Source organism: Gracilinanus agilis, chromosome 2 (assembly GCF_016433145.1).
Source record: "Gracilinanus agilis isolate LMUSP501 chromosome 2, AgileGrace, whole genome shotgun sequence".
Taxonomy (NCBI): domain Eukaryota; kingdom Metazoa; phylum Chordata; class Mammalia; order Didelphimorphia; family Didelphidae; genus Gracilinanus; species Gracilinanus agilis.
In genome coordinates, this window is record NC_058131.1 from 568082067 (window position 1) to 568093215 (window position 11149).

The window sequence follows — 11149 nt, forward strand, 5'->3', positions numbered from 1 at the left end:
AAGGCAGGAAGGGAAGGAAGGAAGGAAGGAAGGAAGGAAGGAAGGAAGGAAGGAAGGAAGGAAGGAAGGAAGGAAGGAAGGAAGGAAGGAAGTATACATTTATTAAACTTCTTATGTGACAAGTACTAGGCTAAGCGCTATAGAAAATTTTAGCTCATTTGATCTTCTCAATGGCCCTGAGGAATAGATGTTATTACATTCCCATTTCATAGTAGGGGAAATTAAAACAGACAGGTATAGTAGGAATAGGAAGAGGAGGAGGAGGAGTAATAGGAACCAGAGGTAGGACAGCCATGGTCCCAAGGAAAGACGATATCAGTGTTTTGAGGTAAAAGTTTGATGTGCACAGTCCCATTCCTGCAGGTGACAGGCTGCTCAAATGTCCCTGACAAATCCTTTTTATACCCTTCTGCTCTGGAGCACTGCTGATGGTGAAAGGGTGCCACTCATACTTGGCAATAGCTGGGATATTCAAGTATATGTAGTCTCCAGGTTTGTAGTGGAAAAAAGGGGGCCGACTGATCACGAGGTGAGTAACCTAGGTTGAAAGGAAACAAATGGGGTCAGATAAGCATTCCACAGAAGCAAAGGAGGATAGGGTAGAAATGGAGGGGGCAGGGGGTCAGGTAACAAGTGTCAAAGGCCAAATCTGAACTCAAGTCTTCCTGACTTCCTGAACTCAGGTCTAAGGCTCTGTACACTGTGACATATTGTTATTGTCATTTTTCAGTTATGTTTGACTCTCCATGACCCCCTTTGGGGTTTTCTTTGCAAAGATGCTGGAGCAATTTGCCATTTGACATTCAACAGATGAGGAAAACTGAGGTAAACAGGGTCAAGTGACTTGCCCAGGGTCATGCAGCTAGTCTGAGGCTGGATTAGAACTCAGGAAAATGAGTCTTCCTGACTCCAGGCCCTGTGCTTTATCCTCTGCACCACTTAGCTGCCGCAGCACCATATTAATCATTGAGAACACTAACCTATTAACTAGGAGTAAGTCAAAAGTGGGGAGCAAGAATGCAAGAGGTCAGGAAAGATTTGAAAATACTCCACTACCTTTTTAAATGTATCCTCTCTTAATAAAACCTTCCCTAACTACCATAGCTTGCACTGATCTCTCCCTTCTTAGATAGGAGCATGATAAATTGGGGAACAGTGAAGTTGGATCTGGCATCAGGAAGTATTGGTTCAAAATCTTGCCTTGGTTAGTCAACAAATATACATTATGTACCTACTATGTGCCCTGAGATACTTTCTAGCTGTAGGACCCTGAACAAGTCTCTGAACTTTCAGTGCCTCAGTTTCTTCATCTGCAAAATGAGGATAATAATAACAACAGGTTATTATGAGGATCAGATGTGGAACAAACCTCACAATCCCTATAGAAGCCTTTAAATGTGAGCTATTAGAATTTTTAGAACCCCCATATCATTTGTAGTCTGTTCCTTACAATGGAACACTTAATTATGGAATGATTGATAGCTTTCTTTTATTCATAGAATCATTAGATCATAGATTTAGAGCTGGAAGAGATTCTAGGCCATGTGAACTTTCTTCTTCCAGATTCTGTTCCCTTAAATCTTTATGGTGGTGATAAGTGGGGTTATAGTTCCATAAGAAGATAAGAAGATGGTAGAAGAGGACCAATTCACCTTGGAGGAGAGGAGATTGACTTCCACTATGCTCAGGGCTGCCATGCGTGACAACACTAGTCCCACAACTTTCTCCAGGAAGAATAAGAGACCGGGGACCAGCAGCCACTTCCAGAAATTGGGCCCATGTACAATAAGCAGCACCCAGATAGAGATGTACAAGAGATGGGTCCAATAGAATACCTGTGAGATCACAGAGAAAGATATTGTTTGGGAGGCAGTTCAAATTCAGCAAGGCACCATCTTGTGCTGCCCCATGGGGACTGGGGAGGTCTGGTCAGGCAGGTAGGCAGAGTTTTGGTGTAGCTATTCAGTGTTAATAACTTCCTTTCACTGTTGGGTTTGCCAGAGCCACGACAGCCATGGCCAGAAGGACCCTTCACTAGCTAGGAGCAATAATTTCAGCCAAAGGAATGGAAAAGGAGACAATATTCCTTTGATTTTTTTTTTTTGCCTACAAGTAGGGTGAGGTTCCCCGCAATGGGCCAGAGTGCTTAAGCTCTGAGGAGGGCTCTACCCTATCTGCCTTTTTCAGCAAAATGCAAACACTTGGTTCCCATCTACTATTTGATCTCCTGGGGATGGTGCTGGCTGACTTAGAGAAGGGATTCTGGTCTGGAAGTAACTAGAAATTCCAAAAAAAAAAAGATCATTCCCAGTTCTTCTTTTCCTTCTTTGATCCCAAAAGTTTTTTTGCTTCTACTGTCCATTACAGGTGGACCTGACAATGATATTAAGTGGATGAAGGACAAGAGAAAATTGAGAATCTTTCCAAAGCCAAACATTTTGACTTGAATATAAAAATAGTGCCGTCCAGAGTAGTGCCTGAAACTTGAATCTAAGTGACATGTAAGCATATTCATGAGTCTTTTAGTCACTAGAATATGACTTTTAGAAGATCAAAAGAGAGATAATTAGAATAAAGGATATGGAATGGGAGAGGTGGATGAATAGCCTTAGATATGGTCCTGAAAAGAAAACTGGCTACAGAAGGAGAGAGAGAAAGGACTATATATCATACCTCAAAGTGCCCACTCCTTCGGACAAAGGAGCAGGAACATACAAGCATGATGAGGATGAGAAACTGCAGGATGATGCCCGTGAGGGATGCTGTGCCATAGACCCAGCCAATGCCAGGCCGAGTAGTGAGGAGATATTCCCAGAAATGGAAGGTGCTGTTCTCTGATTGAGCCAAGTGTGCTAGACAAAAAAGATTTCCACAATGGGGAAAGCAGAAACAGATCACTCTTCTGGGTACCTGGGACAATTATGGATCAAAGCCAGTCTTGAAGTGGTCTATTCCAGGGGCCAGGGGCCAGCAGCCACTAATAGATTTATCACTTTTCTAAACCACATTGAACTTTCTTCTACAGTGTTTAGATTCCCAATCATAGAATGCTAGTGTCAGAAAGGCATCTTGGAGATTTTCCAATTTAGAATGTGTCTCTTTTCTGTTTCTCATAGTGCCCAGTTCACAGCTGAACCCACAGCAGGGATATTTATTTGTTTTTGTTTGTTTGTTTGTTTTTTCATTAAAAAACATTCAGGCATGTACAAGTTTGGACATCTCACTTCCTGCCCCCACCCCCTCCAAACTGTTTTTTTGAGTCCTATAGGGAAGAAATGGAAATCCAAAGCAGATGAGTTCCTCAAGACCACACAGTTAATTAGTATCATATATATTGACTTGTCTTAGCTATTTAAATGAGTATCTTAAAAATGATATCATTTTGTTTCCTTCCCTTCCCCCATCTAGCCAATGGGTGACAAAAAGAAAGATCAGACATAGCTGATGTCACTGAAGGTAGCCATTGACTTTTTTCCTTCCCCAGACATCCTTCATTGCCCACTGTCCAGCTCCCACCAAATGCAGGATGCCCACTGCTAATTTGAGGCTGATACCTGGATCCTTCCTTGTGCAGCAGATATCCCAGAACCCCACTGCACCTTTTAACCAATTATTCCTTTTTATAGTGGAACAACGATTTTCCTCCAAGATCTTCTGGATCTTGCCATCTGCCCTGCAACTTTATCTTCTCAAGAACTTTTGGCTTTTCCATTTTCCATGAACCGAATATAAACAAGAGCTTTCTTTGGTGTATTATCTCCTCCAATTAGAATATGACCTCCATGAAAGCAATGATTTTCTCAATTTTATTTTCTGCATCTTGAGAGTTTAGCCACGTGCTTGATGCATAGTAAACACTTAAAAATGCATTTCCATTTAGTTATCTTTAGTTTAGCACCTCATTTTGAATTGTCTTTACATATTCTAATTGTTAATTCATTTCCACAGCTAGAATGCTAACCCCCTAAGGACAAAAAGAGTGGTTCTCTTTTATAATATTTTATTTCCCCCAATTATATATGAAAATAATTCTTAACATTCCATTTTTAAAAATTTTGAAATCCAAATTCTCTCCCTCCTTTTTGCCCTCTCTCCCTCACTTCCTCCCATTATTTTCCCTTTCTTGATACAAGAGATAATTTGATGTAGATTTTACATATCCAATCATATAAAACATTTTCTCATGCTAGCCATTTTGTGGAAGAGATCTCAAACAACAACAAAAAAAAAAAGAAATTGAAATATAGTTTGTTTTGATCTGTATACCATTCTTTCTATGAAGACAGATGGCATTTTTTCATCATGAGTCTCTGGAGTTGTCTTAGATCACTGCATTGCTGAGAATAAGTAAATAATTCACAGTTATTCATCAAAAAATATTGCTTTTACTATATACAATGTTCTACTGATTCTACTCACTTCATTTGGATCAGTTCATATAAATCTTTGCAAGGTTTTTCTGAAATCATCCTGCTCATCATTTTTTTAGCACAATAATATTCCATTATAAATACATTATAAATAAAAGGAGAACAGCTGAATAAGTTATGATGTTACAACTTGTTCAGTCATTCTCCAAATGATAGACAACCCCTCAATTTCCAATTCTTTGCTACCACAAAAAAGAGCTGCTATAAATATTTTTGGACAAATAAGTCCTTTTCCCTTTTTGAAATATAGACCTAGTATTGGTATTACTAGATCAAAAGGTATGCATAGTTTGCGTATGGCTCTCTTTTCTATTCCTCACAACACCTAGCACAGAGTTGGACACAACAGTAGGCATGTTTATTAAATGTTGTCCCTTATTTGGGTTGAGACTGTCTGCCTGTACTCGCTAGTGCCCTTCAATCCTATGATTTCTTCTGCACAAGTTCATATCCTGCCTTTGGCATTTAGTAACTATGGGACCATTAGCAAATTGAATAACTTTTTGAGCCTCAGTTTCCTTATCTATATAACAGTACTTCCAAGAGAAAAAGAACTACATTTCTTAAAATATGTGACCCCAAGGTATAATACTTATTGGAGGAGATTAAGAATTATATTTTCCATAAGGCCAGGTATTTGTGGCACTACTGTTGCCTAGAAGGAGATGGAAGCTTCTTTAAAAGAGGATACCCACCCACAAGGGATGAATAATCTGCAATAGCAGCAAGGATTTTGGCTGTCCATCTGGTCACACTGTGATGCAGAGGTCAGCAGGACAGGAAGAGGAAACATCCTGAAAATGGCAAGCTATAGACACCCAACCTGTATTGGAAAATGTTGTCTTTGATGAAGTTTTCAATTCTCCCATTCTTGCTGCAAAGAGATTTTGTCCAAACTTTTGAACATATGGAATTTGGGACTTTGGGAATTATGAGTGTTTAGAAGAGGTTAAAGACCTGAACCACTCTGGCAAAAAGGACGAATGAAACCATACTCACTTGAAACATGGACTGTAATCATAGATTGTTTACTATTCTTTTTTTTTAACCCTTTCCTTCCATCTTGGAATCAATACTGTGTATTGGTTACAAGGCAGAATAGTGGTAAGGGCTAGGCAATGGGAGTTAAGTGACTTGCCCAGGATCACACAGCTAGGAAGTATCTGAGGCTGGATTTGAACCCAGGACCTCCCATCTCTGGGCCTGACTCTCAATCCACTGAACTGTATGCATTTATTTTGTACATAAATATATCGTACCTGCTGTCTCTCTATAGAATGTAAACTGCTTTAGGGCAAGGACTGTTCCGTGGTCATTGTTGTTTTGTCTTGTATCTCTGGTCCCTAGCACACCTTCTTCCTTATAGCAAGCACTTAATAAGTCTTCATAGGTTGATTGCTTAGTCTAGTACAATCCATACTCAAAAGAGATCCCTACTACAACATGCCCACCAAGTTCAGTCTCTGCTTGAAGATCATCAGTGAGAGCAAATATACTATTGCCCAGGGCAGCCCATTCCATTTTTAAATAGAATAAAATTTTAGGAACTCCAATCTTGCATAGTTCTTTACAGATCCTGCCTGTAATCCTTAAGCAGAGATGAAGGAAAAACAATATAGTAAGTAATCATGATGCAGGAGGCAGCAACTCTGGCAAGGAGAGGGAGGTAGCTCTGAGCAGCATCCTTCATGCTTTTGAAAATCAGCCTGCAGACACTATATGGCTGTTGACGGGACTGAGAATTAGTCTCTCCATTCCAGAAAGCTATTTGAAATTATGCAAAAATTCACGAGTGCCTAAAATATCCATATCCTTTAAGCTAGCAATCTCACTGCTAAGTACTTTTACTTGGGAAAAGACAAAAACCAAGAAGATCCCCTATACCCTATCACATTCATAACAGCATTTTTTTTTTGGTGGTAGCAAATAATTGGAAACAGAAGCATTGCCTATCAATCAGGGAATGGCTAGACAAATTGCAATATATGAATGTAATGGAATATTGCTGCATCATAAGAACTGACATGTTAACAGACACATGGGAAGATGATTATGAATGGTTAAGTAAGGTAGGTAGAACCAGAAAAAAATTCACATTTTCAAGAATTCCTAACCTGGAGTCCTTTGATAGATCTCAGCAGCTTTGCAAACTTTGCAAACTTGGATGGGGGGAAAAATTACATTTTTTTTGTCCCATTAACCTTCTTCAAGCGTCCCTCCATCCTTCATTCAGATACCAAAAGGATTTTCCAAAAGTACAGATCTGACCATTTCACCAATTCAATCAACTCCAATGACTCCCTATCTCTTTCAAGATCAGATACTAAATCTGTTTGAATTTTTAAGCTCTTCATAACCTAACCCCCTCCTATCTAGCCAGTCTTCTAACACCTTACTCCTCAACACATACTCTTTGATCCAGTGACACCAGCCTCCTGGCTATTCCACAAACAAGACACTTCATCTCTAGGCTGCCACTGTTCCTGGAATGCTCTTCCCCCTCCTCTCTCCCTACTGGTTTCTCAGGCTTCCTTTAAGTTCTAACTAGAATTCCATCTTCTATTGGAAGCCTTTCCCAACTCTTTCTAATTCTAGAGCCTTCCTCTGTTTATTGTTTCCTATTTATCCTATGTATGGCTTTTTTGTACATATTTGTTTTCTTGTCTCTTCTATTAGATTATAAGCTCCTTGAGGGTAGAAATATCACCTTTAGACTCTTTAAAAAAATTTCCCAAATGTGAGTTGGCTATGGAGTGAAGGGGAAAGTAAAAACATGAATCATGTAACCATGGAAAATTTTTCTAAAAAATAAAATTAAAAAAAAATTCCCAGTACAAAGCAGGAACTTAAACATTTATTGACTAAATGACTAATTGAAACTTAGCATTTCATTCAACTATTTAAAAACATTATTCTGAGTCCATAGACTTCAGCAGGCTGTCAAACGGGGCCCATACCACACACACCCAAAATGCTAAGTACTCTTGATATAGTGAATTTGGGGTCAGAAGAAGGAGGTTCAAATACTACCTCTGTTACCTCTATGACCCTGCCAATCAAGTAATTTAATCTTACTGGATCACAGTTTCCTGATCTGTAAAATAAGAGGATTGGACTATTTGAATGTTTGGACTACTTGGCCCTCAACGTCCTCTGCAGCTCCAAATTTAAGATCTATGAATATATTCAATGGCTATAATAATGTAAATGGAAAAAACAAGAAACCAAAACTGAACGTTGTATAAGTATAACGGCCACACTTAATCCCAGAGAAGAGAAGAGAAATATACCTCTCTCCCTTCTTTTCAGGGGATATTTACAGGTGTAGACATTGTGAAACTTGGCTAATGAGTTGGTTGCTTTTACTGAAATACTTTTTTGCCCCCTCTTCCTTTTTTATTCTTTGTTACAAGGAAGAGCTCACTAGTTAGGGGAATGGGAATGGGAATGAGATACTTGGAGATGAAGGTAATATAAAAGCAAAATCTATCATTAAAATAAGGTTAAAATGAAATTGTAAGTAAAAACAAAAGAATGAAAAATGAAAAGAAATCAATTTTCACCTGCATGGTTGTTTGGTTAACACAGTGTGTCGTTACCGGCTTCTTGCATAAGATCCACTAAATATATATTTAGCTTTGTCATGAGAACCTCTAGAACAGCCCTAAAACTTGGGGAAGGTAGAAGCCCATGCCTGTTCTCCCTCCAGCATAGCTCAGAGCCGGTGTCTCTGTATATCAGCTCAGTAGAAATAGGTTTTTAAAATATCACTGCTCTTGTTAGAGCCTTAATATAGTGACTGGCAACAGGACTGACTTTCTAAGTAATGCAGGCCTTGAAGGTGATGATTAGTTTATTGAAAATCTATATCCTAGATGTGATTACACACAGCTCATGTCATTAGAGCTGGAGGAAGCAGGAGAAATTTGCAGAAAGGGCTGCCAGATGCTTCTGGTAAACACTGTTATATGTACAGGATACACATTTTCCTTAACTATCTGTCTATAATTCTTAATAATATGAAGGTAATGAGTAGCCTTAACAATGGGCAAAGAATGTAGCTACCCTCAGTGGTTTGGGTGGCAAGGTGGAATAGTAAATAGAGCCCTGGGCCTGGAGTCAAGAAGACTCATCATCATGAATTCAAACCTAACCTCAGACACTTACTAGTAATGTGACCCTGAGCTAGCAATTTAACCTTATTTGCCTCCATTTTCTCATCTGTACAATGAACTGAAGAAGGAAGTGACAAACTAGTCCACTATCTGCCAAAAAAAAAAACACCTCAAATGTAGTCACAAAAATTTGTGACTACAAAGAGTCAGACATAGTAAAAAAACACAACAACAACAACGCCAGTGGTATGATCAAAGGATATGCCCCCTCTGCACAAAGATGCCTCTTTCCCCTTCATGCCTAAAATCCTGCCCTTAATCATAGGATCATGGATCTAGAATTATAAAGGTCCTCAAAGATCATTTAGTCCAATCTCATTTGACTAATGGGGAAATGAAGACCCAGGAAAGCTAAGAACTACCAAGTTCAACTAATGCACTGTTGGTGGAGTTGTGAATTGGTTCAGTCATTCTAGAGAACAATTTGCAATGATGCTCAAAGGGCTATAAAACTATGCATAGCCTTTGGTCCAGCAATACCATTACTAGGTCTGTATCCCAAAGAGATCAGAGGAAAAAGAAAAGGACCTATATGTACAAAAATATTTATAATATCTCTTTTTATGGTGGTAAAAATTGGAAATTGAGGGGATGATCATCAATTGGGGAATGGTTGTAAAAGTTGGGGCATATGATTGTGATGGAATATTATTTGAGTATTAGAAATGATGAACAGGATGATTTCAGAAAATCCTGGAAAGACTTATGTGAACGGATGCAAAATGAAATGATCAGAAGTAGGAATTAATTATATACCAGCAGCCATATTGTAAGGATGATCAACTATGAAAGGCTTAAGTATCTTGATTAAGACAACTATTTAAGACAATTTCAAAGCATCCATTAAATGATGGAAAGTGCTATCCACCTCCAGAGAGAGAATGGATGAAATCTGAGTGCTAATTGAAGCGCACTTTAAAAAATTTCCTTGATTTTTCTTGTGTTTGTGTGTGTGTATATTGTGTGTTTGTGTGTACATGGCTAATAAGGAAGTATATTTTGCAAGATTTCACATGTACAATTAATATCATACTGCTTGCCTTCTCAAGGGTTGAGGAAGAAGTGGACCTTATGTAACCACTAAACTATATTTTAAAAACTAGTCAAATTTGTGTCAGGAGTCTTTGGTTACTGAGGGACCATTGATCTCTACTTTGGTAATCACTAGCCTTACCAATAAATAGATAAACTCGGACCTTTTGTGCCTCAGTTTCTCATTATTACAGAAGCATTGTGACAACAGCTGGGAAAGAAGATCAATAAAAGCTCATGGAGGAATAAAACTTGAAGGAAGCTAGGGATTCTGAAAGCAGAGGGGAGGTTGGAGATCATTCCAGGTATATGGGAAAGCCAATAAAAGGAATTCAGAAAAGAAATCAGATGCTGTATGTAGAGAATAGTAAGAAGGTCAGTTTAAATGGACCATTGAGTAGATATAATGGAATAATGTGTAATAAAGCTGGAAAAGCAGATTTGGGGCAGGTTGTAAGGGATTAAAATGTCAAAACAGAGGCCTTTATATTTGCTTTTAGAAGTAACCAGGAGGCACTGGAGTTACTAATGCTTAGACCTGAACTTTAAGAAAAGAGCAAAATGAGGGTTGGGGGGAGAGGAGGATCATGATGAGATTCCAGTGGCCTTGATTAGGGAAGTGAGTTCTTAGGAGCAGAAACTTACCAAAGTTGACCACATGGGCAGTGGTATGTATGAAGGAGAATCCAACTACCACATAGCCCATGAGCTGGTGGAACTCAACATTCTGGTCCAGTGGGAAAACTCGGGCCAACCACGTGGCCCTTAACCATGTGAGACAACGCCGCAACATCAATACCTAGGGAGGCCAAGGGGTGGGGGAGAAAAAAAGAAGCAGTGATGCATTCACAGCTGTGCCTCTCTCTGGTCCCTTTGCCTTTCTCCCTGGACATAATCGTATTGCATTCTCCTACACCAGTCAAGTGCACTTCTCCAAAGTAAGGAGAATCTCAGCTCAGAGTCCCAAGCTGAAGCCTTCCCCCTTCTTTCTGGTCCATTCCTTCCCATCCAACTACCTCCCCATAATCCCCTGAAGGAAACTCCATCTAGCCCTCACCACAATGAAACTGCAGTTGAAGTTCAGACATTGGCCACCACCTCTAGCGATCATGATCCTGGCTCCAGAGGACTGGTACTTTAGGGCTGCCAGAGTAAAGAGCAGGATGTTGAGTCCGATGTAGACTGCCAGAATGGCCAGCTTGCCACAATTGTTATGCCAGTATGCTGAAGTCAGGTGGCGGGGTATCTGTGGCCTTTTCTTGGAGGATGGAGGTTTCAGCCAATTGGCTGCACTGTGGGGAAAAAAAAATGTGCTTTGTATTCATTGGAGAAGGCACCTCAGGGTGGGGAAAGGTTACTAAGTGAGTTCAGGGAATGAGAGAGAGAGAAAGGAAACCTTGATATGCCATGAATAATACTCAAAGCTAATAAGCAACAAAGTGGATAAAAATGCTTCTACACAGAAATGAAGAAGGTTAGAAGGAAGGAAGGAAGGAAGGAAGGAAGGAAGGA

At 39.5% G+C, this 11149-nt stretch overlaps 1 protein-coding gene across 1 annotated transcript in view; it reads right to left on the minus strand.

Annotated features, from left to right (window-relative positions):
- The window catches only part of NOX5 (NADPH oxidase 5), an 83752-nt gene that overhangs the window by 61309 nt on the left and 11294 nt on the right, over positions 1–11149 (minus strand). The window contains exons 4-8 of the mRNA XM_044660110.1: positions 10695–10929; positions 10283–10436; positions 2674–2852; positions 1653–1835; positions 406–538 (exon numbers count right to left, since the gene is read on the minus strand). Coding sequence (XP_044516045.1) covers positions 406–538; positions 1653–1835; positions 2674–2852; positions 10283–10436; positions 10695–10929 — 884 coding nt within the window. The remainder of the gene's footprint in view (positions 1–405; positions 539–1652; positions 1836–2673; positions 2853–10282; positions 10437–10694; positions 10930–11149) is intronic.